Genomic DNA, 25369 nt, shown 5'->3' on the forward strand with positions numbered 1-25369 from the left:
GCTTCTATTTGGGGGAAGCATACGAAGGTAGACATATAATTCACAATATAACATTATTGTTTTGTCATGGAAACTGATTTTCCAAATTTATTGTGTTCTGGAACCCACTGTCTTTGCAATCTCCGGTCAGAGCTTGCTTTCTCTCAGGGCTCCCCCCCCCCCCCCTACATACACCCACATGGCTATTTATATAGGCAGAGATTAAATACAGTGAGAAAGGACAGTGCCCACTAGGCAACGAAGTAGTCCTCCCCTAGCCTGCAACCCCATAATTCCATGGACAGCCAGGCAGGTGGTGGTGCAAGGCCTGTTCCCCACCCAGTACCTAGTAAGTTGATTCTCACTTAAGTCATGAAGGCTCAGGAGGCAGGCAGGGAGGAAGGAAAGAGTGCCTTCTGGCTCTTACTCTGACCCTTCCCTGGGAACCAGGCCACTGGTGAGGCTTGAGATGGTACCCACAGGGTAGGGTCAGGATGGGGACTCCCACAGCAGAGGAGGCAGAGGTCAGGTAACAGCCAGAGAACAGAAAAGAGATCATTTTATTTTTCCCTGGGACGCTGGTGGCTCCGGGCCTGGCGTGTCCCTGAGGCTTTCTTATGCTTCTGGTCCAGCACCTGTGCCATGTAGTGTTCCTGCTGCTTCTGGATCCGGAAGTCAGACATGTGATTCCTGCAAGGAGCCAGCTGGGCATGGGCTGGGGACAGCCCAAGGTAGGGGCCAGAGGTTTGGCTCCCTATTTCTACCAACCCCCAGCCTGTCCATGATCCCTCACCTGAAGATCTGTTTCTGCTGGCTGATAACTTGCTGCAATTCCTTAATCTCATTCTCTTTGCCATTAAGTATATCTTCTTGCTTTATAATGTGAGACTCAATTTCTGTGGGGGAGAGAAGCAGGGAGGAGGTAGTTCCATCCCATGGGCTCCTTCCTGAGATAAGGCATTCTCTCGTGGCTCTTTTCAGAACCGTGGCTCTCCCCACCCAGAGGTTCTCCATGCGTTGCTGCTCATACCTTAGTAAGAAAGTTTATTATGGAGTCCTGATGGGGTGGTGGGAATACAATGTCTGATGAACGTGTCAATGACTTCACAACTCTGTTCTGGACCAGGTGACTCACATGAGGGTAGGCAAAGGTCCTTGAAGAGAGGTAGCAGTCCCACCCAAAGGCAGGACCATGAATGGCTCCTGATCTCAACTCTTGCAGGTCTTTACAGATTTCACCTCTTTGGTGGGACCCTTCCTAGTCTAAAATTACAATCCTTCCCAATATTTCCTATGCTTTTTCCCTGCTTTATTTTTCTTCTTAGCATCTATATCTAACATACCACACATTTTACTCATTTACCTTCTCCCCTACTGGGATATAAGGACAAGGATTTTTGTTTTATTCACTGTTTTAACCTTAAGGCCTAAAATAGTACCTGGCACATAATAGGTGCCACAATAAATTTGTGGAATGAACAAGATGTCCCCTGGGAGTATAGGACTTAGAAACATCACCTAGCTTGGTCATCTCAGTCCAATCTGACCTAGCGAGGGCCAGCCAGATGCCCAGCCCTGTGCAGGGTCCCTGCCCTCAAGGCACCAGCTCCTGAAAAGAGTGTTAAGAGGAACTGATTAGAGAACAGACCAAGGTGACGTTCCAATGAAGCTAATATTGGTGAGACAGTATTACCATTTTGGGCAAGTTGCCTCCTTTTTTGACCCATGTCCTCATCTATATAAGATGGGGACAGAGACAGCCCCTATGGGGTAGGGAGGACCCAGGGAGATTAATGGTGGCAAAGCTTACCCGCTAATTCAGTGCTCATTAGACGCCAGGATGATTTTTGTGATTTGGGTCAGAGTACAATGAGGCGGTAGGGATCTAAGGGTGCTTCTTTTACATAACTGTCCCTCAGAAAATCCTGGGAAATTCTGATCCTCACGGGAAGAAAATACCACTACCTTTAAAGGTTGGACAAAGATTTACTAAAATACAAGCTCTGAAAACGCAGAAATGCTGAAGCATTTAAGGTTTTAGAAGAGATGGCCTGGTAAAAAGTGAAGACTCAGCATGGAAAAGAGGAGAAATAGGTGAAGGAAGAGAAGTTAAACATAAACTCATGGGGTCATAGGACCGGGACTATCTAAACTCCTTCCCCAGGTCATCCAGCTACTCTAGACTCATTGCTTGTGAAATTCCTTGAGAAACAGCACCAGAAATTGTGTAAACCTTTTTAAATAAATGAGACAAATGTAAAATAAATGGCCCCCAATGAGAGAATAGTTAGAAAAACCCTTTGAAAAGATTCAGGAACTACGTAAGTAAAACCAAACTGAAACCACACAAATGGAGGTGGCGGTGGGGAGGCCAGGAGGAGGCCAAGAGGACATTCAGGTTACCAGATTTGTTCAGGTGAGGACTTGTGCCCCACTGGAGGGATTCAGAACATTCTGGGGGGAGGCATCCAGGCTCCATCCCGTGACTCACATACACCTTCCACAGGCAGACACAGAGACCTGTGGCCTTGGCTGATCTCTAGGAAATGTCCTAAAGGAAGGATGTCTTTTTCTGGCATCAACAGGAAAGATCTGTAGGTTCTTTTTAGGGAAGTGGAGGTGGGGGGGAGGATGTCCAGAGCAAGGGAAAGGATTAGGAACCAGCATCCTTGGGTATCAAGGCAGTAATTGCCTGTTGGGCCCCAGGAAGCCCTAATGCAAGCCCTTGTTCAATTCAAGGCCTGTCAGTCTAACTGGTCAGATCAAGATGGCAGCCTGCTGGCAACTTACCAGTGAGAATACTCACCAGGGGAGAAAGAAAAGGCTGAATTGGAGGGTAGAGGGTGCCCAAGACTCCAGGTGGGGCCCATTAGGAGAGACCTTGAGTCTCTTTGGGGTTTGAGCCCTTGGCTCTCGCCTGCTCAGAATCCACTGCAGTGAATGAAGCAGATGTTGCATATGGAATTTACACCTACTTCTTGAACTAAGTACAAAGAATTTAGCATTCTTGGAGAATGAAAGTGGTTCCTGCGATCTAGGGACATTAGGTAGCTCTTGGAAAGTGCCCCACTACTCATGGCACCAATTGTATTAAGTGGCTATGGTCCAGAGTTGGAAATTAACAGCCCACAGATATACTTTACTTGGCCTCTAAGTCATTTCCTTATAGAAATTTAAAAATTTTCTAAATTAGTTGCTAACACTAAAAAGTCAGAAGAGCTTCCATTAAAACCTGGTTTCCAGCTTCTTTTTTAAAGCTCTGACAGTACTGGACCCCCTCCCACCACAGAGGAGCTACGCCCTTGCGAGAGGGCGTGGCTCTCCATATCACCACAGTCTGCATTCCTCCCTGCTAGATCCAACCCAGAGACTGAGGGTCTGCTCCCAAATAGGACTGTGCTTACCCTGTTGTTCCTCTTGTAACAGAGTTATGAGTAAAGTATGCCATTTCTAATACTCAACAACAGTGGGAAAACAAAAGCTGGACTAAGAAGGTTGTGTTTCAAGAAAAATGGGAGCGAGTCCATTCTTTTATGGCCACGAAGAATATTGTACACCAGCTGCTTCCCTCATTTTCGTGGCCTGCCTGGTCCCTGAAGGCCTTTGCGAAGGTGTGGCCCACTTGGGCTTGCCTGTATCCTCAGCCGGGGACAGAAGTTGGGGTGAAACCCTGCCCTGGAGATGGGCACTGGGCAGTTAGGGAAGAGCCCATGTATGTAAGCGTGGGAAGGAACACGCGCTTCCCGCCTACCATTGCACTTGGTGATGAGCTGGTCCTTCTTGCTGGACTCCTGCAGGGCTTTGCTCTTGACAGTGGAGAGCCTGGGTAGAGAAGATTAGAAAGGGTGGGAAGGCTGACAGGCAGATGGGACCCCTAACCCACCCCCTTAACCAAGGCCTACTCACGCCTTTTCAAAGGCCAGCTTCTCCTTCTCCAGCTGTTTAGACAGCACCTCTACCTCTCCAAGGGCAAACTGCAACTTCTCCTCTTCCTTAGCCAGGAGGACCTTGGTCTTGGCATGAGCAGCTTTCTCTTCCTACGGGGGCAACATCAGTGACCTTATTACCCCAAGTTGCTTTGGGTCTGCTAGGCTCCCTTAATCAGTCCCCTTAAGCAGAGGGCCACACACAAGCCAGGGCACAGGAAGATTCTGTCTCATTACTGGGGCTGAAGGCTCTCAGAGGCCAATATTCAATGAGTCTGCTCAACCACAGGGGTCCTGGGAAAAAGGAGATTAGGAGCCTGCAGGGGCCATTACTTACCACCAGCTTCTTCTCCACTGCCTGGAATTCTTCCTTAGTGACAAAATTTTCATCCTGGAGAATCATCTGCAATAAAACTTGGCTCAGGAAGCGCCTGGGAGTGGGGTGTCCTCTAGGGACCAGGAGCAAGAATGGATAATGGGATGATGTCCAGGGCACCTAGGATGAGACTGGGACCCTGGGAAGGGAGAATCTGGTTCCCCAAGATTCACTGAGCTCAGCTCTAGATCCTGCCCTCAAGGAGCAACCAGTCTCATAGAGGAGACTGCTCGTGGCCAGTACTGGTGACAAGATGTGTGCTGTGATGGAGAAACACAAAGTGCTTCCCCTATTTCCAGAGGAGGTCTCTTCCCCAGGCCAGGGAAGGGTCAGAACTGCTTCTGGAGAAGAGGGCATCAGATCAGACCTGAGATCAGACTGCTATGTAGGGGTGGCCAGAAGAAGAGGGGTGGAAGAGAAAAGTGTTCCAGACAGTGAGAAAAAGGCCAAGGATAAAGTCTGTCTCTTAAAGGAGCCAAGAAGAAGAGGTGAGTATTTTCAGGTAATTGAAGTTAATTCAATGCCTAGGGCCACAAACAGCTACTAGAATGAGCTGTGAAGTCATCTTATCTGAGATCAAGGTATTTCCATCCTTCTTATCAAGATAAAAAACAAAAACAAAATCCATGTACTCTACCTGGTCAGGATTTTACCATTTCTGTCCAAATAATCTGTGGCTCCAGTGCTTTGCACCCATGAACTGGGATTTGATTGAGAAAGCAAGAGCAAAAAGACGTAAAGGGGTCAGAAAGATGTGCAAAGGCCACATCTGTGCTTGCTGCGCTCAGTATGGCAGGAACACACTGGGGAGGGGGTGACCCTAATGGAAAGAATGTTACAGTTTCTCTGCTTAAACACGAGATCATTGGGAAGTCAGTGAAGTCACCTCCAACTAGAAATGAGGAAACTGAGCTTCAGTGAACAGATAGGGACATAGATACCAGGCCCTGCAAAATCAGGCAGAGAACTTGATTTGATCAAAATTCCCTTGTAAAGTACTCAGGAGGCCCCTGCCTTTTTTGGCTCCACCCCCATCCGCAATAACAAGTCTGGGCCCCGCCTCCTTCAGACGACGCAATTGGCAACGTGCTCTCGGTACTCCCCTGGCATCAGGATGGGTCTGGCCGCAACCCCACGATTTAGGCGTCCAGGCCGGGCTCCCCCCCCCCCCCCCCAGCTCTTCTGGCTGCGTACCACGTTCCTCAGCTGGTGAATCAGTTCCTCCTGAGACTCAATCACGTCCCGCAGTTGATCGAAGGCGAGACACACCGACCCTGACTCGCCCTGCGACCACCCGGCGGGCGCCGCCATCTTTTGCCCCCGCCTGCTCGTTGGAAATGGCGGCAGCTGTGTGGCTCACCACGTCTCCCTTAGATGAGGATGCGACGCCACAGAGCACCCTGGAAACCGGGGGCGGGGACTCCCTTTGTTAGCAGGGGTGGGACCCGCCTCTTAAAGGAGCCGCCCGGGGACTTTAACAACCCTTAGGAATTTAAGTTTATAGAGAATTTAACCATCTATTCTATTTTGTGTTTCTCATACAGTTCCGAGGAGCAAGCGGGGCTCGGCTTTATACTTCCTTTATGAGCCAGTGAGTAGGCAACACATCACTCAGCCTTCTCCCAAGGCTTGTTAAACTGCAAGACTGGGAAGCAAGAACCGGCTAAGACAACATCTGCTTCACACGCCTTTTTCTCCCACCCTAATCTCTAAATTTATCCTAGAGTATGAGACTCCAACCACCTATGCTCTATGTTCCTCCTACAACATATCCCGTACTTAGGGGGCCTAAGCCTAAGCAAAGGTGAGGCTCAAGAATAGAAAAGGAGCCCGGAACGGTGAGGTCTCCGGTTCAAAACCCTGCACTTGTCTGGTCAAGGCACATATGGGAGTTGATGCTTCCTGCTGCTCCCCCCCCACCACCCCTCTCTCTCTCTCTCACACACACACACACTCTCTCTCTTTCTCTTTCTCTCTCTCCTCTCTAAAATGAATAAATAAAAAAATTTAATAATTAAAAAAAAAAAAAGAATAGGAGCCAGACCAGGTGGTAGCTCAGTGGATAGACCGTCGATCTGGGACACTGAGGACTCAGGTTCTTTTTTTTTTTTTTTAAGATTTTACTTATTAACTTTTAGAAAGGGAGGATAGAAAGAGAAGGGGGGAAGAGTAGGAAGCATCAACTCCCATATGTCCCTGTAATGCCCATAGTGGAGGCTAGGCAGGTCCACATTGGATTCTGGCAGACGGTAGAGAAACTGCCCAGCGGGAAAGCGTTGGGCTCCGTGTAATGAAGTCACACAAGGCGGGCAAGCACACAGGCAGGGGAAAACCGCTTCTCAGACAAACAGCAAGAATGGCCCCTCACAGTGGTGGGCAGGCAATCCGCAATCCCGAGCACAAGTACCCATAGCCTTATATAGGCTATGCACACGTGCCTCTACCAGATGCTCATGCACTAATCAAGCAAAGCGCTTGCAGCCCCTATAACAGCAAGTAAGCCTAACACAGCTGTCCCACAGTGCCTTGACCAGGCAAGCCTACGGTTTTGAACCAGTGACCTTAGCACTCCAAGTCAATGCGTTATCCACTGCACCACCACAGGTCAGGCAAGGACCGGGGTTCTAAACCCTGAGGTTGCTCTCTTGAGCTGGGATCATAGACATGACCCCATATTTGCTGGCTTGAGCAAGGAGTCACTAGCTCAGCTGGAGCTCCCCCCCCCGTCAAAGCACATATGAGAAGCCAATGAACAACTAAAGTGCCACAACAAGAAGTTGAACAAGTTGATGTTTCTCACCTCTCTCCCTTTCTATCTGTCTGTTTGTCTGTCTTTCATGCTGAAAAACGAAAATTAAAAAAAAAAATAGAATAGAAAAGGTGAGTGGTCTCACTCAAGATAAGTCCTCATAGTCTGGCACCAGGATCTGGGCAGCCATGATGGAGCCAAGTGTGACTCTATCAAGGTGCTGCGGCGAGCACTGAAGAGTCTGAAGAGATTCAGAAAACTGAAGTGGGGCATGAAGTAAACTTCTAAAATAGGTAGGTAATGATAGGTGATCATACATCTTCACTAAATCCACCCCCACGTTTTTTTTTTTAACTTTTTAATTTTATTTATTTATTTATTTATTTATTTATTTATTTATTTATTTATTACAGAGACATTGAGTCAGAGAGAGGGATAGACAGGGACAGACAGACAGGAACAGAGAGAGATGAGAAGCATCAATCATTAGTTTTTCGTTGCGCATTGCAACACCTTAGTTGTTCATTGATTGCTTTCTCATATGTGCCTTGACCGCGGGCCTTCAGCAGGCCGAGTAACCCCTTGCTCGAGCCAGCGACCTTGGGTTCAAGCTGGTGAGCTTTTGCTCAAACCAGATGAGCCCGCGCTCAAGCTGGTGACTTCGGGGTCTTGAACCTGGGTCTTCAGCATCCCAGTCTGATGCTCTATCTACTGCGCCACCCCTAGTCAGGCAGTGTGCTGCATTCTTGATGAACATAATGGGTACTAAAATTATGGAAGCAGGAAATGACTGTATTAAGGACTTTACAAAAAATGTTATCAGTGTCCAGGAAGGGAAGCCGAAAGCTTAGGTAAGCCACTCAGGCTGCTCCCCAGAGCTCCCTAAGGGCCCCTTGTTTAGGTGGATGTTGTGGCCTGACAAATTTGGTCATTCCTGTGGATTTCCTAGTAATAGTTCTTGTTTTTTTTTTGTTTTTTTTTAAATAGCTCTTGTTTTATCTTCCCTTGTTTCTTGTGTTTGTTCTCATATCCTTGAGGGCAAGGCTATTTCTGTTGGCCAATCTGAGAGGGCGCTGTGCAGTACAGTTTGATAGGACTTCTGTGATGGAAATACTCATCTGCACTGTCCAGTACTGCAGCCACAAGCCACATATGGGCTGTTCAGCCCTTGAAATGTGGCTTATATGACTGAAGAATTGCTTTTTAAATTTAAAAAATTTTTAATTAGTTGAATTGACATTTAAATAGCCTTATGTGGCCAGTAGCTACTGTATTGGACAGCGTGGGCCTAGCGGCTGCCCTGTGTATAGGTTTGTATGCCTCACCACAGAGCCTTCTTGGAACTTTGTCTATCAAACATGAATGTTCCACCTAAATCACTCTGGACAAAGCTGCACATTCCTCTGGGGCAGCGATCCCTGAATCTTTCCCTTGAACTGTGTCCCTCTGTAGGGTTTTTCATGAGGTGCTTCTTGATATCTCTTGCCACTCACCATTTACCTCCACCAGCTGCCTTGTACACTTAGGGCAAAACCCTGGAGCACAGTAGGCTCCAGCAGCCAGTTCCCTGGGGATGGACGGTTATGAGCAAGAGAGAACACTGGATCCAGATCCGCACGATGCATAGCAACATAGACATGAGGGATGGCAGTCTGGGGACTGCCACAGACTCCCACTCTCTGTGTCAACAAACACTATGAGCTCCTGGCCAACCAGGATTCTGAGCTCTGGGATCCTACCTCAGGAAGGATGGCTTTCTATACAGTGTTGTCATCTGGTGGATATTCTAGTTATCTATTGCTGTGTAACACAGCACCCAAAATTTATAACTTAAAAAAAAACCATTTTGCCCAGGAATCTTTAATTTGGGCAGAATTCAACAGCGAAAGCTCATTTCTGCTCCATACAGTATCAGCTGGTATGGTTTTGGGGGGAGAGAGGAAGGCTAGAAGTTCCACTACCAAGATGGCTCACTCACATAACTAACCAATTGGTGCCGTCAGTTGGGAGCTCATCTGAGGCTGAGGACCAAGAGTCTTGTTTTTCTCCGTGGGCTGCCTGGGCTTTCTCATAAGATGGTGACTGAGCTCAAGAGGAAGTTCCAAAGTGACAGGAAATGGAAGATGCCAGTTTCATAAGGCCTAGGCCTAAAAAGTGGCATAGTATCTTTTCTACTGTATTCTATTGGTCAAGGAGCCACAGAGTTGAGCTTCAAGGACAGGGGACATATCCCACCTTTTGATGGGAGGAGTTTCAATTTGTGCTGCACTTCCAGAGGAAGTCCTGACAGATGGCATGTCATTCCCTTCAGGGTTCAGCTCAGATAAAATTAGACTGGAACTTAGTCTAGTGGGGAGGCAGACAATAATAAAATAAATACTCAAGTAAATCTCAAACTAAGTCATTATTTAAATAAATAGCATTAGAGTTATGACAAGTGCTAAGGGAGGAATGAGAGTATTTTAATATTTTTGGAGAGACAGAGACAGAGAGGGACAAATAGGGATAGACAGGAAGGGAGAGAGATGAGAAGCATCAATCAGTTCTCTGTTGTGGCACCTTAGTTGTTCATTGATTGCTTTTTCATATGTGCCTTGACCAGGGGGCACCAGCCCAGCCAGTGACCCCTTACTCAAGCCAGTGACCTTGGGCTTCAAGCCAGTGACCTTTGGTTGGGCTCAAGGCAGCAACCACGGGGTCATGTCTATGATCCCATGTTCAAGCCAGTGGCCCCGCACTCAAGCCGGCAACCTCGGGGTTTTGAGCCTGGGTCTTCTGCGTCCCAGGCTGATGCTCTATCCACTGCGCCACCACCTGGTCAGGCAGGAATGAGAGTATTTTAATGTTTACTTTATTGATTTTACAGAGAGGTATGGAGAGAGCGAGAGAGAGACAGTAGCATTGATTTGTTCCTGTATGTGCCCTGCCAAGAATTGAATCAGCAATTGAACTGGCAACCTTTGGGCTTTGGAACAATGCTCTAATCAACCGAGTCACCCAGCCAGGGTCCACTAAAATGAGATTTAGTTTGGTCTGGGGTGCAGGGAAGGTTTCTGAGAGGAAGTGATTTTTGAACTGGAACCTAGTAAGATAACCAGGAGCTACTTAGCAAAGAGGGAGGGCCAGGTGAGTGGGAAAGGCTTCCAGAAAGAGGAAACAGTATACACAGAGTCTCTGAGGCAAAAGTGGTTTGGTAGAATTGTGGTCATTAAAAGGCCAGGACGGCAGAAAAGAAAAGCATGTACAGGACAAGCAGAGGTAGAGGCCAGAAACGTGGTAGAGCCTTATTAAGCATTAGGCCATGCTAAAGACTTTGGTAATTTTTATTCTGGAGGCAAAAGAAAGCTACTGAAATATTATAAGCAAGAGGGTGACATAATTTATGCTTCATAAAGATCTCTCTGGTTGCAGCTGGGTGTACAGATTGTAGGGGCCCTGAGCTGATGCACAGAAACTACTTGTGAAGCTACTACAAGTTTTTATCAGAGGAAGCGGACGATAGTTTGGGAGTCAGATGGTGTCAGAGGAGATGAAGAGAGTACATGGATTTAGGATGTTCTGGAGGTAAAACTGATAGGACTTAACAATGACAGAGGAGATTTGGGAAAAAGGGAGCCAAGGTGTTTTGGGTGTTAACTGCTGCAAACTACCACAAAACGTAATTAGTGGCTTAGAAAGCAATCATTTTATTATTTGCTCTTGATTCTGCAGTTTGAGGAGTGCTTGGTGGGGCAGCTAATTTTTGCTCTGCCCATCAGCTGGCATAAACAGCTCCTATGTCTGAGTTTTCAGTTCTTGCTGCCAGCTCAGCTGGTTTTCCTCTGCATACCTTCTTCATGTGGTTCGCTTGGTGGTCTCAGGGAGGTTAGACTTACATGGCAGCTGGCTTCCCATCAGTGCAAAAATGGAAGCTGCTAGTTTCACCACATTTTATGGATTAAAGATCAAAGGCCAGCCTAGATCGGAAAGGGGACTACACAAGGGCATGAATATTAGGTGCGGTCAATTGGGGGCCATCAAATCCAGTCTATTACACAGTTTCCTAGTTTCTGACTTTTGTACTTGGATAATGATGCTATTCATAGAAATGGGAGCACTCAGTGTTGCTCCCATCTCCTCCATTATAAAATAAATCTCTCTACTCTGTATGAAGGTGACTATATTTCAAGTTTCCCTTCCTTAGAGTTGCTTTCACTGATCCCTCATACTAGATTAAATACCTTTGTAATGATATTCTCAAGCTTCCCTTGGTCTCCCTTTGACATTTATCCCACTGGGGAGCACTGTCTAGTTAGGTTCCCATCAGCTGTGCGCTCCAGGAGCCTTGGTGCTGGGTCTCATTTGTTCCCCACTCCCATCCCGGAAGTTCAGCTCACCTGCACACAGTAGTTCTCCATCTTTGTTGAATCTCATCTCAATCTTTTTCCAAATGACAGATGTTATTATGGCCAGTTGGACTCTGGAGAACCCGACATTTTTAAACCAAAATTTTTCTAATTATGGGCCACTGGGGATAAAGCCAGCAAGGAACTGGAGTAACAGCTGATTTTCAGATGCTAAGTAGTTGTGATCTCTAATATTCAGCAGCTGCTCTGACCTGATAGAAAACACAAAATGCCACCAAGGCTGTCTAGTGTTCTAAACACCGACAATTCCATTGATGGACGAGGGAAGACTGGGGAAGAGGTTGCAGCTTCTCAGGTCTTCAGTGGCAACATGCAGTGCTCGAGGGTGCCATGGGCAAAGGTAAAAGAACAAAGGAGAAACGTTAAGCCATTTTTTAATGCAAAATCATTTAATTTCTTTCTGTGCTATAATACACTCAATCCAGATGCAGTAGACCAGGTGACCAGATTTTTCAGGATTCGGACTCCACTGGAACTGATTCCATCGGTGTCAAAAACCTGGCTCTGGTCAACAGAACATTCACATCTTTAATTCCAAATACTGAATGGGATGCAAATGCTGGACTCAATATCTAACACATGGGTATATAGTTACTTGGTGGTCAGTGCATGAGGTATCAACAATGCCGGCTTAAAAAATAAGATGTAGAGTAACTTGGCCCTTTCCAAAAACGTATTAGGATACTAAGCTCACACCTTAAAGGAATCCAACATAAATACTAATTAAGTGCTAGCTCCTGTGAGGAAAAGTGCATGCAGAGACAACTTGCATGTGTGGCCAGCTGTAACAGAAACTTCTGGAATCCCAACAGTGCCTCCTCACAAAACCAGTCCCAAGTGTGAAGATGAAAATAAGAATAACATATCTTGGCCACACTGCTGGATCCCATGTTCTAGTGGGGTTTGGAGTTCAAAGCAATTGCATTTTCTTACTGGTCACTTCTTCCAAGCAATGAGGTCTGGGACTGATCAAGGAAGTTCAGAGGTTTTCTGGTTTGAGCAGATAAACCCCAGGGTTGCTAATCTGGAGACATGGATTCCTTCAGACTGCAGTGTCCTTTGTGGTGAGGATTTTCATGCTTCCCTCATCACTGCTGATTGTGCAGTGCAAAGAGCACTATCATTCTAATGATGAGAGCTTCAGTTTTTGCTTGAGCCTCAAGCCTGTTTCTTAGCCCTTCTCCCATCACACATCTCCAGTCTGTACTAATGCTCATAGACACAGTCTAGAGCTGCACGCCAGTTCGGGCAGCGAGACTAAACCTTACCTAAAGAGCTTATACATGACTAGGAACCCTTCCAAAGGATAGAGGCGAGAGGAAAATACTTATTTTTACCACCATGCAGACAACCCATCTAAAATATAGCCCAGGAAATGATAGTTTAACAATATTCTGGACCATACCAAATATGTTAAACTATCCTTCAATCAAATGCAAATACCATTCCCTTGAGGAAAACCAGATGTGAGTGCTGTGGTCTATTAGGTAATAAATAAAACAGACAACAGGCCTGACGCTTATTGGAGTTAGTATTGCCTCTATTTAGTATCATCCCAGATAACTAATGTCTGCCATGAAATCCATAAAACGTCTGACTGCGCTCTTCCCGGGCATCTAGAGCGGGGTCTTTTACCCGTCAGGTCAGTTTAATTATGGCCCATTTTCTAGCAGGGTGGGGCTAAGGAGGGGAGAGCACTGATTTTTGTGCGCACAGGAAAACTTCTCACAAGACTTTTTGGCTCACAGGCACATTTTACCCTGTAAATCCCCTCAGTCACTTAGAGGGAATCAAGAAAGCCCCCAAACCCAGGAGGATGGACAAAGTTGAGCAGCAAAACCTGCCTATCTCTGGAGCTGCTCCCCCTCCCTGCAGCTGAGTAGTTGTCCATACCAGCCACTAAAACCTTCCTCTTTTCCTCTGGAGGCATCTCCTGACCCTGTGGAGTACCCATAGGTGGAACCATGTCAGACACATCTGTCTGAATCGTGGCTGTGCATCCGAGAGGAGAGACTCCACGCTGGAACTCAGTTTTCATGGAGAGTCTCCTTCCAACAGGAACTTTGCTTTCCTCCTGAAGAAAAGAGGAGTGCAGACTGCAGTCACCTACTGATCCTCTCAGGTTCAGGCTCATGATCAGAGGCAGCTCAGTCTGGCAGCTCGCCTCTGCAGGAAGGCCCAGACCCACATGGCCCGGGCAGCAACTTACCCTTCCTTGTCACCAGGGGAAGAGCTGCCTGCCTTTGAGGGCCCTGTGTTTTGTATACAAAATTGGTACAGAGAGAGTCTTGTTTCCTAAAGACCAGAGTGAAGGTGTCCCGAGAGGACAGAGGGCTGCTGTAGAAAGGATACAGGGTCCCAGGGTTGGGGCGGGGGGACAGGGGATGCCTTGGGAAGGATTCTACTTTACCAATCTGACTAGAATCACCTGAAAAATGGGGATGATCTCACACTATCTACATGATAATCAGACTACCATCTAGATCTGCTATTACCACTTGTGTGACCCAGTATTCTCATTCATAAAAACAGGGGTAACATGTCCACTTCGCAGAGCTATGAGGAGGCTAAAGTGAGAAAAGGCGTGTGAGAGCCCCTGCATTATGCTAGGCGCTCCATAAATGTTGACCACATAAAAGCCTCTCCTGTCACAAACTACAGGGCACTGGTTAGACAAAGTGACTGCTGGGGCCAACACCAGACCCCCAGAGCCACAGGAAGAGGGCCTTCCCCTCTCTCAGTAGGCTTGAGTGAACAGTCCAGTTAGCTGGCAGTGCCTCCTCTCTGGTCTGACCACTGCACCCTTGCAGGGTGTAGGGACTCAGGTCCTGCGATGCTGCAGGGGAAAAGAGAAGAACATTCTCTGGGTTCTGTGATGGACTGGAGAACTTGTACTGAGAAGCTGAGACTGTGTTGCATTTTACCTTCACCCCTGGACCCTGCTTCCATTGAACTGTTTCACTCAATAACTTTTAATTTCTGGACTCTCTGCAAGGGAGAGAGGGAATTAAGGAAGTAGAAACTCAATTCAGGCATTTTGTTAGTAACTCTGAATAGAGATTAGGCAAATAGAAAACTATGGACTACAACAGTTTTTACATTTCTTCACATTCCCCTTAGAAAACAGAAATATGAACAGGAGCATGTTCTGCGGTGGACTCCTGGGAGCGATGGTGCATCTCCTGAAGGGGGAGGTATAATTCTTGGTGCACTTTGTAAACTACCAATGTGAAGCTGCTTTTGCTGTGCCTAGGAGTGACTGGTCAGTGAAGAAGGGAAGAATACATGATCTGCTCTGGGATGCCCTGTACATTCCTAGAGGCAGGGCAGGTGTGGAGCAAGGGGGCTGAATTCAACGCTTTGCCACTAATTCAACTGAGATGAACTGTTCTTGGCCCCTGGAGCCACTCCCCAGGAAGAATTCTGGGATGACAAGTCTGGCTCAAAGTTCAAGTGCTTTCAACTCAGCCCGACAAAGCAAATTGTAAAATGTTCGTCATTTCCTAATTTTGTATTATAAAATGGAACTAGGAGCATAAATGGTAACAAGTAGTAAAACCCCGACCCTGTGTAGAACTATCATCCTCTCAGCCACCTCTGCGCAGGCCGATCAGTTTGGAGAGTTTGTCACAGTTTTCAAGTTTCAAGGACTCTGCTTTCTCTTTCAGTCGTTCATCTCTGTATAATCCTGCCAAATTTGTCAACTCCGACTCTGAAAGAGAGAGATGTAACTAATTCATCAAAAGACGAGCTCCTTTGCTTCATTTTGATATTTCTGGAATCAAAGCTTCTTTTACTTTATTTCACACTTTCTCTTTCAATTAAATTTGAGAAACACTCATTTATTCAAGAAACACATATCAGGCAGCTATACTACACCAAGTGCTAAGGATTAAAGGACACTTGTGGTCCTGGAGTCCTACAGTATCTGTGCTCTATAATAAAAGCACCAGACTTAGTTCTTTATCGACAGAACACTTGGCACCAGACTTAGTAAGCCTGCACGTGCTGCAGTAAGAGGAGCCTGTCTCCCGGTCTTTCTACGAATGGTATTCAAATGGCAGTTGGGAGAGAAAGGAGTCCAACTGCCTGTTCCTGTCATCAGAAACAAAGACAGCTGCTTCGTTCTTTCCCTTGTGTTGCTGGATCATAACTCATACACTCTGACTGACCCAGAGCCTGCTTCTGGTGGCTATGCCTTCTATAGATGCCGGTTGCTGGCGGCTTTCTTCCGTCCCTCACCACATGTGGGGTCCCTAAATCAAGGCCAGAGGTAGCCGAGTTCCTTTAAAAGTGAAATCATCTGGATCCTGTGACCTTTGTCTCCTTGCCTAAATGAATTTCATTTTCTCAATGGTGGAGAAGGTCATTCTATTTTTAACCAGAATATAATCTCTCCTGTCATCCCCAACTCATTGGTGGTTCGCTGCCTCTATTTTTTATACTTTTATTAACAGGATGGCGTACTTCGATGGGCTGTGTGCTTGTGAAAGCCTCCAACAGCAGGCAGCTACTCAATGTTTAAAGGACCAGACTTGTAAAAATGCTATTTTAATCATTTGGAAATATGCTATCCATTCTTAATAATCTTGCCGACAGATTTTGTTTTTCTTGATGGAACCAGAGGCACCTGTCTGATGAATCAGCAAACTGCCTGGAAATAGGAATTAATACTTAAAAAGACAGAAGAACAATGGGCATTGCTTATTGAAAAGTTTGTATCAACACAAAACACTGTCTGGCATTTCTGCTCACAATGATTCTATTTACACCAAGTAAGGCCCCAAGTGCAGATAAGAGCAGGACTCAGGGTGTGGGGTGGGGTTGCATGACAAGCCTCCTGCTATAATGAGGGCTCAGAGCCTGGGCCCTCGCCCAGCAGTTGCTTGGCAGGCAGCGGGTCTCCTAGGCTTCCGAACAATGTGCTCTCTTCCCTTGGTGCGGGTGCCTGCAGTGCCTGCTAGCCAGAGCTTGCCTTGGCACATTTGTTCTTCCAGATGATGGGGCTTCGTGAAGGATAACGAGCTGCACCCAAATGAAAGCCCTCTGCTCCTAAATCCTGCCCAGAATGCGGCACTAACTCCGTGTCTCAGGCTCCTTTGGCATGTGGTCAAGCTGTTCGGGCCTCTCTCTATAAAACCAGTCTATCCCTTTGGTCCTCTGGAATCATGGTTACACCAGGGTATGGAACAGATTCTGTGACTCTGCTTTTCCTTGAAATGATTTCTTTAATAGGATTGTTTACCTCCTTCCTTCTCATCCTTTTATTTTTTTATTTCCTTAGGTCTTTTGCTTACCAAGCTTACCTAAATGCCTCATTGCCTGAAACCTCATTCCAGAAAACATCAAGGGTACTGATACTTACTATTTTCTACATTCAAGACCATGGTAACCAGCTGGTGAAAGAAAACTGCACATATATAAATGCTTTTCTTTTTTTGTGTGTGACAGAGACAGAGAGAGACAGAGAGATAGATAGATAGGGACAGACAAAGAAGGGAGAGAGATGAGAAGCATCAATTCTCTGTTGCAGCACCTTAGCTGTTCACTGATTGCTTTCTCTATGTGCCTTGGCTGGGAGGCTACAGCAGAGCGAGTGACCCCTTGCTTAAGCCAGCGACCTTGGGCTTAAGCTGGTGAGCCTTGCTCAAACCAGATGAGCCCACACTCACGCTGGTGACCTCGGGGTTTTGAACCTGGGTCTTCCGCACCCCAGTCCGATGCTCTATCCACTGCGCCACCATCTGGTCAAGATGAATGCTTTTCTCAAAATGTCACGTTGCTTTGCATAAAGTTAATTGAAACTGGGTTTCAGTGATCCAGATCTTGAGACCCCTGCTCCAGGGCAATGACATTGTAAAAAGTCAGTGTTTCCAGGGACTGTGTCAAACCCCCCACCACAATGCTTAGAGAAACTTCTCTCCAAACTGCCAGTGAATCTTTTTGCCTTTCAGTGAAGCAAAAGGTCAACTCAATGAATATGTTACAATACTTTTTACAAGTTCTGTTAATATTCAGTAAGTTACAGAAGGAAAAATAATCTTTGGGAGGAACAAGATCAAGAGAACATCTTTTTGGCCCTGGCCGGTTGGCTCAGAGGTCGAGTGTCGCCCAGCATGTGGATGTCCCGGTTTAATTCCCTGTCAGAGCACACAGGGTACACATCTGCTTCCCCACCCCTCCCCCTCTCGCTTTTGTATCCCCCCCCCCCCCCCCCCGCTCCTGTAGCCATGGCTCAATTGGAGCGAGTTGGCCCCAGATGCTGAGGATGGCTCCATGCCTCCACCTCAGGTGCTAAGAAGAGCTCAGTTGTTGAGCAATGGAGCAATGCTCCAGATGGGCCCTCTCTAACTGAATAAAAAAGAAAAGAGAACATCTCTTCTTTGTAAAATGTTTCCCTTGTCCTGAATGCCAGTGTGATAGATGGACAGAGCATTGAGCCTTTAAGGTAACCTGACTCAGGCAAATTGCCAAGAGAAGCAAGTCCCAGAATTTCTCTGCACAAAAGCCCAGATCAGAAACTTGACAGTTGGAAGACCCTAACAGATCCCAGCCACCCTATGATCCAGCCATATGAGACTGCTACATCCAGTCTAGCAAGGCCAAGCAAGGCCTGGACTCTACCGGGCACCAGGCACTTACTATGTGTCAAATACCATGTTAAGCATTATACCTATCCCATCTTCTAGAATCTAAAGAACTTCTCTAGGAAGTTCATTTATCCCCATTTCAAAGCCTAAGCTTCTACCCACTCTGCTACCCTGCTCCAGGGCATGGAGAGAAGTGCTCCTCTGCTAGAGAGGGCGAGGAGCTGAGCTCAACTCAGCAGGGCCAGGAGCAGTTCCTGCCTATTACCTTTGTCCGTCCCGCCCAGTGGCATGGCCACTTCCCCTGGCATCAGGTTTATTATCTAGCTGCAGCTGTGAAGGAGAAAACAGGGCAATCAGTGTTCATAGTAAAGAATTACTTATAGAAATTTACTTAGATTAAGCATTCTAAGGGAGAGCAGAGAAATGAAATGAACAAAAGATTCAAAAAAGACAATGGCTAACTTTGCTAAAAACAGTTTCCATTCGGTATTTTGCCAAGAGTGAACTTTGTTCTCTAGTGGGTTTATTTTTACAACCTCCAAGCGCTAAATTTAACCTTGTTGGCTGCACTTGCTGCTGGATCCGGAGGGCAGATGCTGTTCATTCTCAAATGGCACTTGGGTTGTACGGAGGCTATGGACAGCCACCACCATCCTTAAAAGCCAGAAATAGACTTGTAAGGGCTGTGTGCTGATAACCCCGTTTAGAACTTGTGGGTACATGCATCATGTTTACACCCTGGAATTTTATTTATACCTGGAGAGTGCAAAATCCCTGAAACTAGGCTCACGGGGACAGGAACAAAAGCCTGGAAGCCACCTTGGGCGCAGTCCTTATTATGATCTCTTTGCACAGTTGTTGCTGGGGTATGTGTGAGTGGGTGTGTGTGAAGAATGTGAGATGCAGATTTTCATCCAGTTCTTGTAGAAAGGAACAGATTCAAAACCCTGCCACAGGGCCCAAAACAACAGGGGACTTTAAGGACACACTCTGTGGCCTTTACCTGATTTGGATCCACAAATATACTGCCTTTTATTTTTACTTATTTTTTAAGATTTTATTTATTTATTTTAGAGAGGGGGGAAGAGAGAGAGAGAATGAGAGAAGGGGAGAGAAGCAGGAAGCATCAACTCCCATGTGTGCCTTGACCAGGCAAGCCCAGGGTCTTTTTTTTTTTAAGATTTTTATTTATTTATTTATTTATTTTTAAAATATTTTTATTTATTTATTTTAAGACTTTTATTCATTTTAGAGAGGAGAGAAGGAGGAGAGAGAGGGAGAGAGAGAGAGAGAGAGAGAAGAGGGGAGGAGCAGGACGCATCAACTCCCATATGTGCCTTGACCAGGTAATCCCAAGGTTTTGAACCGGCGACCTCAGCATTCCAGGTCGACGCTCCATCCACTGCGCCACCACAGGTCAGGCAGATTTTTATTTATTCATTTTAGAGAGGAGAGAGGAGGGAGAGAGAGAGAGAGAGAGAGAGAGAGAGAGAGAGAAGGGAGGAGCAGGAAGCTTCGACTCCCATATGTGCCTTGACTGGGCAAGCCCAGGGTTTTGAACCGGGGACCTCAGCATTCCAGGTCGAGGCTTTATCCATTGCGCCACCACAGGTCAGGCAAGCCCAGGGTCTTAAACCAGCAACCTCAGCATTCCAGGTCAGTGCTCAATCCACTGCACCACCACAGGTCAGGTAATACACTGCCTTTTACTCTTCTAAGGCCTTCATCTTGCTCCAGATTCTTTTGAAAATTTGCAAAACCTGGTTTAATGTGAGGTAGGGTACTTCCTGAACTCTCGAACTTTTCAATAAAAAAGCAATTTCCTTCTGCTTAATTCCCCTTTACATCCCTGAGTCATTGCCTACCGTGCTCCTAATGCACCTGAGAGTTCAGCTGGGCTTTGCCCTACAGATGCAGAGGGCAGAGACAAGTCCATAAGGGCTATGGTTAGGACACTAACCCTGTTCTGTGGTTTCTAATCCTCAGCATTTTCATTGCTTTCCAGTCTTGAGAGTCCTCTCTTCCAAAGACATTTGTTGAGCACCTGTTCTGAAACAAGGACTGTGCCAGGTGCCTGAGACACAACATTTTAAGACATGGTTGCTGTCCTCAGAGATCCCACGGACCGGCACGGAGGCTGACATGTACCTATGGAACACTAACACTGTGAGAGCAGTGCTATGTTAACAGCATGAGCAAAGTGCTTTGAGAACACACAGGAAGGAGAGATTAACTTGGGGGTGGGGCTGGGATGCATGATGGGTCAGCAAGGGCTTAGCAGAACTGTGACTGAAGAGCTAATTTTATCAGACACTTTTAGATGTTTCATAATACCCAGTAATACAGTCTTAAAAAAAATGAATTAGAATTTGCTTTTAAAAAAATTAACCGAAGCCAAGTTTTATAAGAAACAGTTACTAATAGTGTGTGTATATATGTGCGTGTGTGAGTGCGTGCGTGCGTGTATATATGAAAGTCAAGTAGGATGAAAAGCGAACCTGTTGGCTGACTGACAGATAGGGCTACTCTTGTACCAGCACTCCCTATTAATGCTCACTGGAACTGTAAGCCAAGTGGCAGGCACAGTTACCCAAACTGTCTCCAAAGAGGGCACAGAGTGGAAGGCCTGCTCGCACCCACCCTTACTGAAGAGAGGGCTACTTTTGCTCTGTGTAGCCACAGCTGACAGGAGGGGGATGTGACTCAATATCAACCGCCTACACACTTTTGGTCTGGCTCAAAAGTTATGCTGGAGTAAACAGATTTCCCACTAGGGAATGTGGAATTAGGAAACTGGACCAAACCAGCTAGCAAGAGAACTTATAGAAGAAGCTTGTGATATATATAGAAAGGGACCAAAGACTGGTGGGGCTGGGAAGTTGGAAGACCGACCATGGCAAACCAAGATTACGAAGGAGATCAGCTTGAAGAAGCAAAGGGGGGCAGCTGGCATGGAGGAGAGAGCGGGGAAGATGGGCAGAGAGAGGTAGAGACTGAGAGACAGAGAGGCAGAGAGGCAACTGGTGCTGCCTGCCTAAGTTCCTAAGATTTCCAAGTCCTGGCTACATGTGTCCCATCAATAAACTTCCCTTTTTTAAAAAAGTATCCAGAATGGGCCTCTGTCCTATCTCTGTTCACATAAACACGTGCAACTCAAAACAAGGAGAGTGGAGGGTTCAGGAGGCTGGGATGCCTCAAGTTGGAAGCATGACCACCAGCTAAAGCCCCTTTTAGAGCATCTTACTTTGTTGTTTCTCTTTCCAACAACTTGTTTGGATGTAATCAACGTAATCCTTCTCTATAGTCTTCTCCAGTTCATGCAGAGATGCTCCCCTGTAGACCTTGTCAAAGTTTTTATCCACAAAGTAAGGCACCTGCAGGTTCTGGGTTTCTTTAGAAATGGTATAGCCCAAGGTCCTAAAACAGGGAGAGAGAGGCTCAGGTAAGCTTGTTCTATTTGGCAATATCACTCAGCACTAGTCTCACAAATATCACATCACAGTTACATCTTTATGGGGTCAGATACAGATATCATTGTATAATGCACCTAACATTTATAATTTCCCTAGCAAAATAGTAAGTATAACTTCTACTTTACATTATTGCTATATATTTCATGAGCATGTTCATACTGTAGATTCAGCCTCAGCATAGTTTATAAGGATTCACCTCTCTTATACTGCTTTCTACTAGAAGACTAATGCTTAAAAAAACAATTTGGATATCGTGTAGGACCTAGTGTGGTACCTGGCACAGAGTAGGCTATTGGTAAATAGTGGTTGAATAAACTGACAGAGTAAACTATTTACAAATATCCAGATAGGTAGCATCAGTCTTTTTAAAAAATTAATTTATTTACTATGTTTACATAGCTTCAAGTGTCTCCCCAAAAGCATCCTCCCTCCCCTGTATTCCCCTCAACATCTCCCTTACCCCCGTTCCAACAACTCCCTCCCCCCTTCCCTAGCATCAGTCTTTAGGACACAATAAAAAGCACTTCACACATAGATGCTAAGTGATAACTGCAAATGACTCAGACAAAATATTTCAATGATGCTTCTGGGCCAACACTCTATGAGTCTAAGATATCCAATGGTAACTGATGCTTAGAAACACTGACAGGACTGGGTTAACTAAATTCTAACCATAAAGAAGTATAGAAGGGAACTCAAATTCAAGTTAAAACAACATGACAGCAATGTGCAAAATGCAAGCTGATTTTATTCAAACTGCACAAATTCTATCTCAAATGAGTTATAGTTGACCTTTCCCCAGCCTTCTCCTTTGATTTCTTTACTTAAGGATCGTGCTGAATGTCTAAGAGCTCAGGCCATGACTGCTCCCACCTCCCTCTGGGAAGTTGTTAGCAGTTCCTGACAGCCCCACTGGCCTGACAAGAAACATATGGGAAAACATGGGAAGTTAGCTATGGAGGGAATCAGGATAGTATGACCTAATGACAATAACCCATCTCTGAGTCTCAGATTTCCTCTCTGTGAGATGAAGATACTGACTTGCAATAATAGTTTTCATTCTACAGTGATCACCAAACAAGACTCTTCCTGTTATGTGTTGCCCCCCAGACTCCATATTTTGTAAAGTTTTTGTCTATTAAACTATAATAATAAGTAATGCCTCACTTCTCATTATTAATTTTTTAAAAACAATGATTCTTGAACTTTGGTACAGACCAGCATCATCTGGAAGGCTTGTTAAATCTCAGATTGCTGGTTTGCATCCTCAGAGTTTCTGATTCAGTAGATATGGAGTGAGGCCTAAGAATTTGCATTTCTAACATGTTGCCAGTTGATGCTGATGATGGTCTAGGGACCAATTTTGAGAATTGAATTAATTGAAATAATTAGTTGACGAAATAAAAATTTCTTATCAGAGCTTATAATCTGCATGCAATACAGACATTACAATGAAATTCTATATTTTCAGCAAAAGTAAAGAAATCGTTTGACTATGTTACCTTATTATTAAAAAATGTCCTATTCTTGCAATTTACTAAATTTAAAATCAGTGGATCTCAGTTACTATGTTCCCAGACCTGCAGGAGTCCAGCAATCCTATCACAAGCTCTATACAACCTTTCTAACTCTAACATGGTGTGATAAAGATTTACTCTGAACCCAGAGTTATTCTATTCATATTAATTCTTTAGAAACCAGTTGTTGCTGTTCTGCAACTGACCGGTGATGTCGCTGTAGAACAAAACAATCCAGGTCCTGAGCACACAGGAAACTGCCTACAGTATTTTTGAGTCTGCACTACTAATATCCAGCTGTTCCTTTAAACACAAAATTAGTGTTTTCTACAACAAAAGATGAAATGAAATGTTAGTACTGTACAGGAAAAACCCTTGTCTTTCACCCTTCAGATTTTAAGATTTATAAATATTTGACTTACGATTTGTAGAATAGACTATATGGGGGATTAGCAGCGAGCAGCTGAGTAATGACAGATATAATCACAATCACAAGAACTGGAAGTAACTGAATAAATGCAGAATATGTAGTCTGAAAAATAAAAAAATATTTGGTGTAAGTGGGTTTTTTTTTGTTTTATTTTTATTTTTTATTTTTTACAGAGACAGAGTCAGAGAGAGGGATAGACAGACAGGAATGGAGAGAGAGATGAGAAGCATCAATCATCAGTTTTTCATTGCGACTCCTTAGTTGTTCATTGATTGCTTTCTCATATGTGCCTTGACCGGAGGCCTTCAGCAGACCAAGTAACCCCTTGCTTGAGCCAGCGACCTTGGGTCCAAGCTGGTGAGCTTTGCACAAGCCAGATGAGCCCGCGCTTAAGCTGGCGACCTTGGTGTCTCGAACCTGGGTCCTTCCGCATCCCAGTCTGACGCTCTATTCACTGCGCCACTGCCTGACCAGGTTCAATCTGTAAGTGTTCATAATCAATATAAAGCTTATAGAAAATTGGATTGTTTTCCCAAAGAAAATACAAATTACCAATGCACTGCACAAAGTCCAAGACTTTTTTGGGAAGGCTATACTTCACAGAAAAGTACCAAACTCTGTTATTTCTCTTGAAAAATCTGAAGGAGGCCTACCCATAACCTCATTGACACCAGTAATTCTGCATTCCCCTTTTTCTAATGAAGTAGACACCTCTGGGTGAGTCTGTTCAGTCTATGACTTTCATGGGGCCATATTTGTATTACATAACTTTGTTGCCTTGGTCACAGCTGAACAGACTGAGAGATATCTAACCCCAGCAGGGATAATCACATCTCCTCACTCTCTAGGACAGGGGTCCCCAAACTACGGCCCGCCGGCCGCATGTGGCCCCCTGACCCCACCACACTTCCAGAAGGGGCACCTCTTTCACTGGTGGTCAGTGAGAGGCATCCACATCTTGTGCTCCTGGAGTACTGTATGTGGAGGCGCCGCAAAGTGCGGCATCGCTCATGTACAGTACTACTTCCAGTGACGTGGGAGGCACGCGTCAGGGCTCCGGAAGCGGATCATATCACTTGTTATGGCTAGCAGTGACAAATATGGAACCGGACACTGACCATCTCATTAGCCAAAAGCAGGCCCATAGTTCCCATTGAAATACTGGTCAGTTTGTTGATTTAAATTTACTTGTTCTTTATTTTAAATATTGTGTTTGTTCCCATTTTGTATTTTTAATTTAAAATAAGATAAGTGCAGTGTGCATAGGGAATTGTTCAGTTTTTTTTATAGTCTGGCCCTCCAACGGTCTGAGGGACAGTGAACTGGCCCCCTGTGTAAAAAGTTTGGGGACCCCTGCTCTAGGAGTTTGGGATTGAGATGAATCACCATTCACTGCTAGGAAATTACAACATATACTCTTAGGCACTGGGGACTGGCCATTAGCAAGGGGAAGTAAAACACGCCAGCCTGACTAGAGAGAAGAAAGCAGATGAAAAGAGGTGGGAAAACTGGAGACAATCTGGCCCCAACTAGTCATGGAGAGCACAGTTGCGTGGGTGCTGTCAGCTCCTGGTTCCCACCTGTCATGAAGTGTAGCTGTGCTTCCTGCCCTTGGGCTTTCTGAGGCCCCCTTGGTCCCTTACCTTAAACCGTTTCAGCTCTGAATACTTTGAAGGGGGTTCTTATTTTCTGCAGTCAAGAAAACCTTGATCAAGGTACCCCAGAGGGGAAATGATTTCCTGGGACAGCCACCGAAGAATGGGTAGGGAAGGGGATTACCATTACTCAGCTCTTCTATTTATTTATTTATTTATTTATTTATTTATTTATTTATTTTTAAGCGAGAGGAGGGGAGATAGACAGACTCCCACATGCGCCCTGGCAACCCCTTTCTGGGGCCAATGCTCAAATCAACCAAGATAT

At 45.6% G+C, this 25369-nt stretch overlaps 2 protein-coding genes across 3 annotated transcripts in view; both read right to left on the reverse strand.

Annotated features, from left to right (window-relative positions):
• Positions 1-504: 504 nt before the first annotated feature.
• Positions 505-5656, reverse strand: SPATA24 (spermatogenesis associated 24). The gene is made up of 6 exons (XM_066344622.1): positions 5476-5656; positions 4243-4308; positions 3886-4016; positions 3731-3801; positions 773-875; positions 505-669 (listed from the first exon to the last, which is right to left on the reverse strand). Exons 1-6 carry the CDS (start codon positions 5590-5592, stop codon positions 540-542), a joined length of 618 nt encoding a protein of 205 aa, XP_066200719.1. The 5' UTR covers positions 5593-5656; the 3' UTR covers positions 505-539.
• Positions 5657-11806: 6150 nt separating this feature from the next.
• Positions 11807-25369, reverse strand: part of DNAJC18 (DnaJ heat shock protein family (Hsp40) member C18) — a 34835-nt gene continuing 21272 nt past the window's right edge. Inside the window, exons 6-8 of one of the 2 annotated variants that reach the window (XM_066388401.1) lie at positions 23439-23548; positions 21271-21443; positions 11807-11940 (exon numbers count right to left, since the gene is read on the reverse strand). In XM_066388401.1, coding sequence (XP_066244498.1) covers positions 11927-11940; positions 21271-21443; positions 23439-23548 — 297 coding nt within the window. In that variant the 3' untranslated portion in view covers positions 11807-11926. Of the gene's footprint in view, positions 15149-21270; positions 21444-23438; positions 23549-25369 lie in introns of both variants that reach the window. The other variant, XM_066388400.1, reaches the window with a different exon arrangement.

Source organism: Saccopteryx leptura, chromosome 6 (genome assembly GCF_036850995.1).
Source record: "Saccopteryx leptura isolate mSacLep1 chromosome 6, mSacLep1_pri_phased_curated, whole genome shotgun sequence".
Taxonomy (NCBI): Eukaryota; Metazoa; Chordata; class Mammalia; order Chiroptera; family Emballonuridae; genus Saccopteryx; species Saccopteryx leptura.

What these genes read in the sequence shown, in the direction of transcription:
- SPATA24 (XM_066344622.1), bottom strand. Translation starts at nt 5,592, where the DNA reads ATGGCGGCGCCCGCCGGGTGGTCGCAGGGCGAGTCAGGGTCGGTGTGT. An exon ending in TTCACCAGCTGAGGAACGTG is followed by an intron (nt 4,309 to 5,475) that starts GTACGCAGCCAG and finishes GTTTTATTGCAG; the next exon opens with ATGATTCTCCAGGATGAAAA. An exon ending in CAGCAGAAACAGATCTTCAG is followed by an intron (nt 670 to 772) that starts GTGAGGGATCAT and finishes GGCTCCTTGCAG; the next exon opens with GAATCACATGTCTGACTTCC.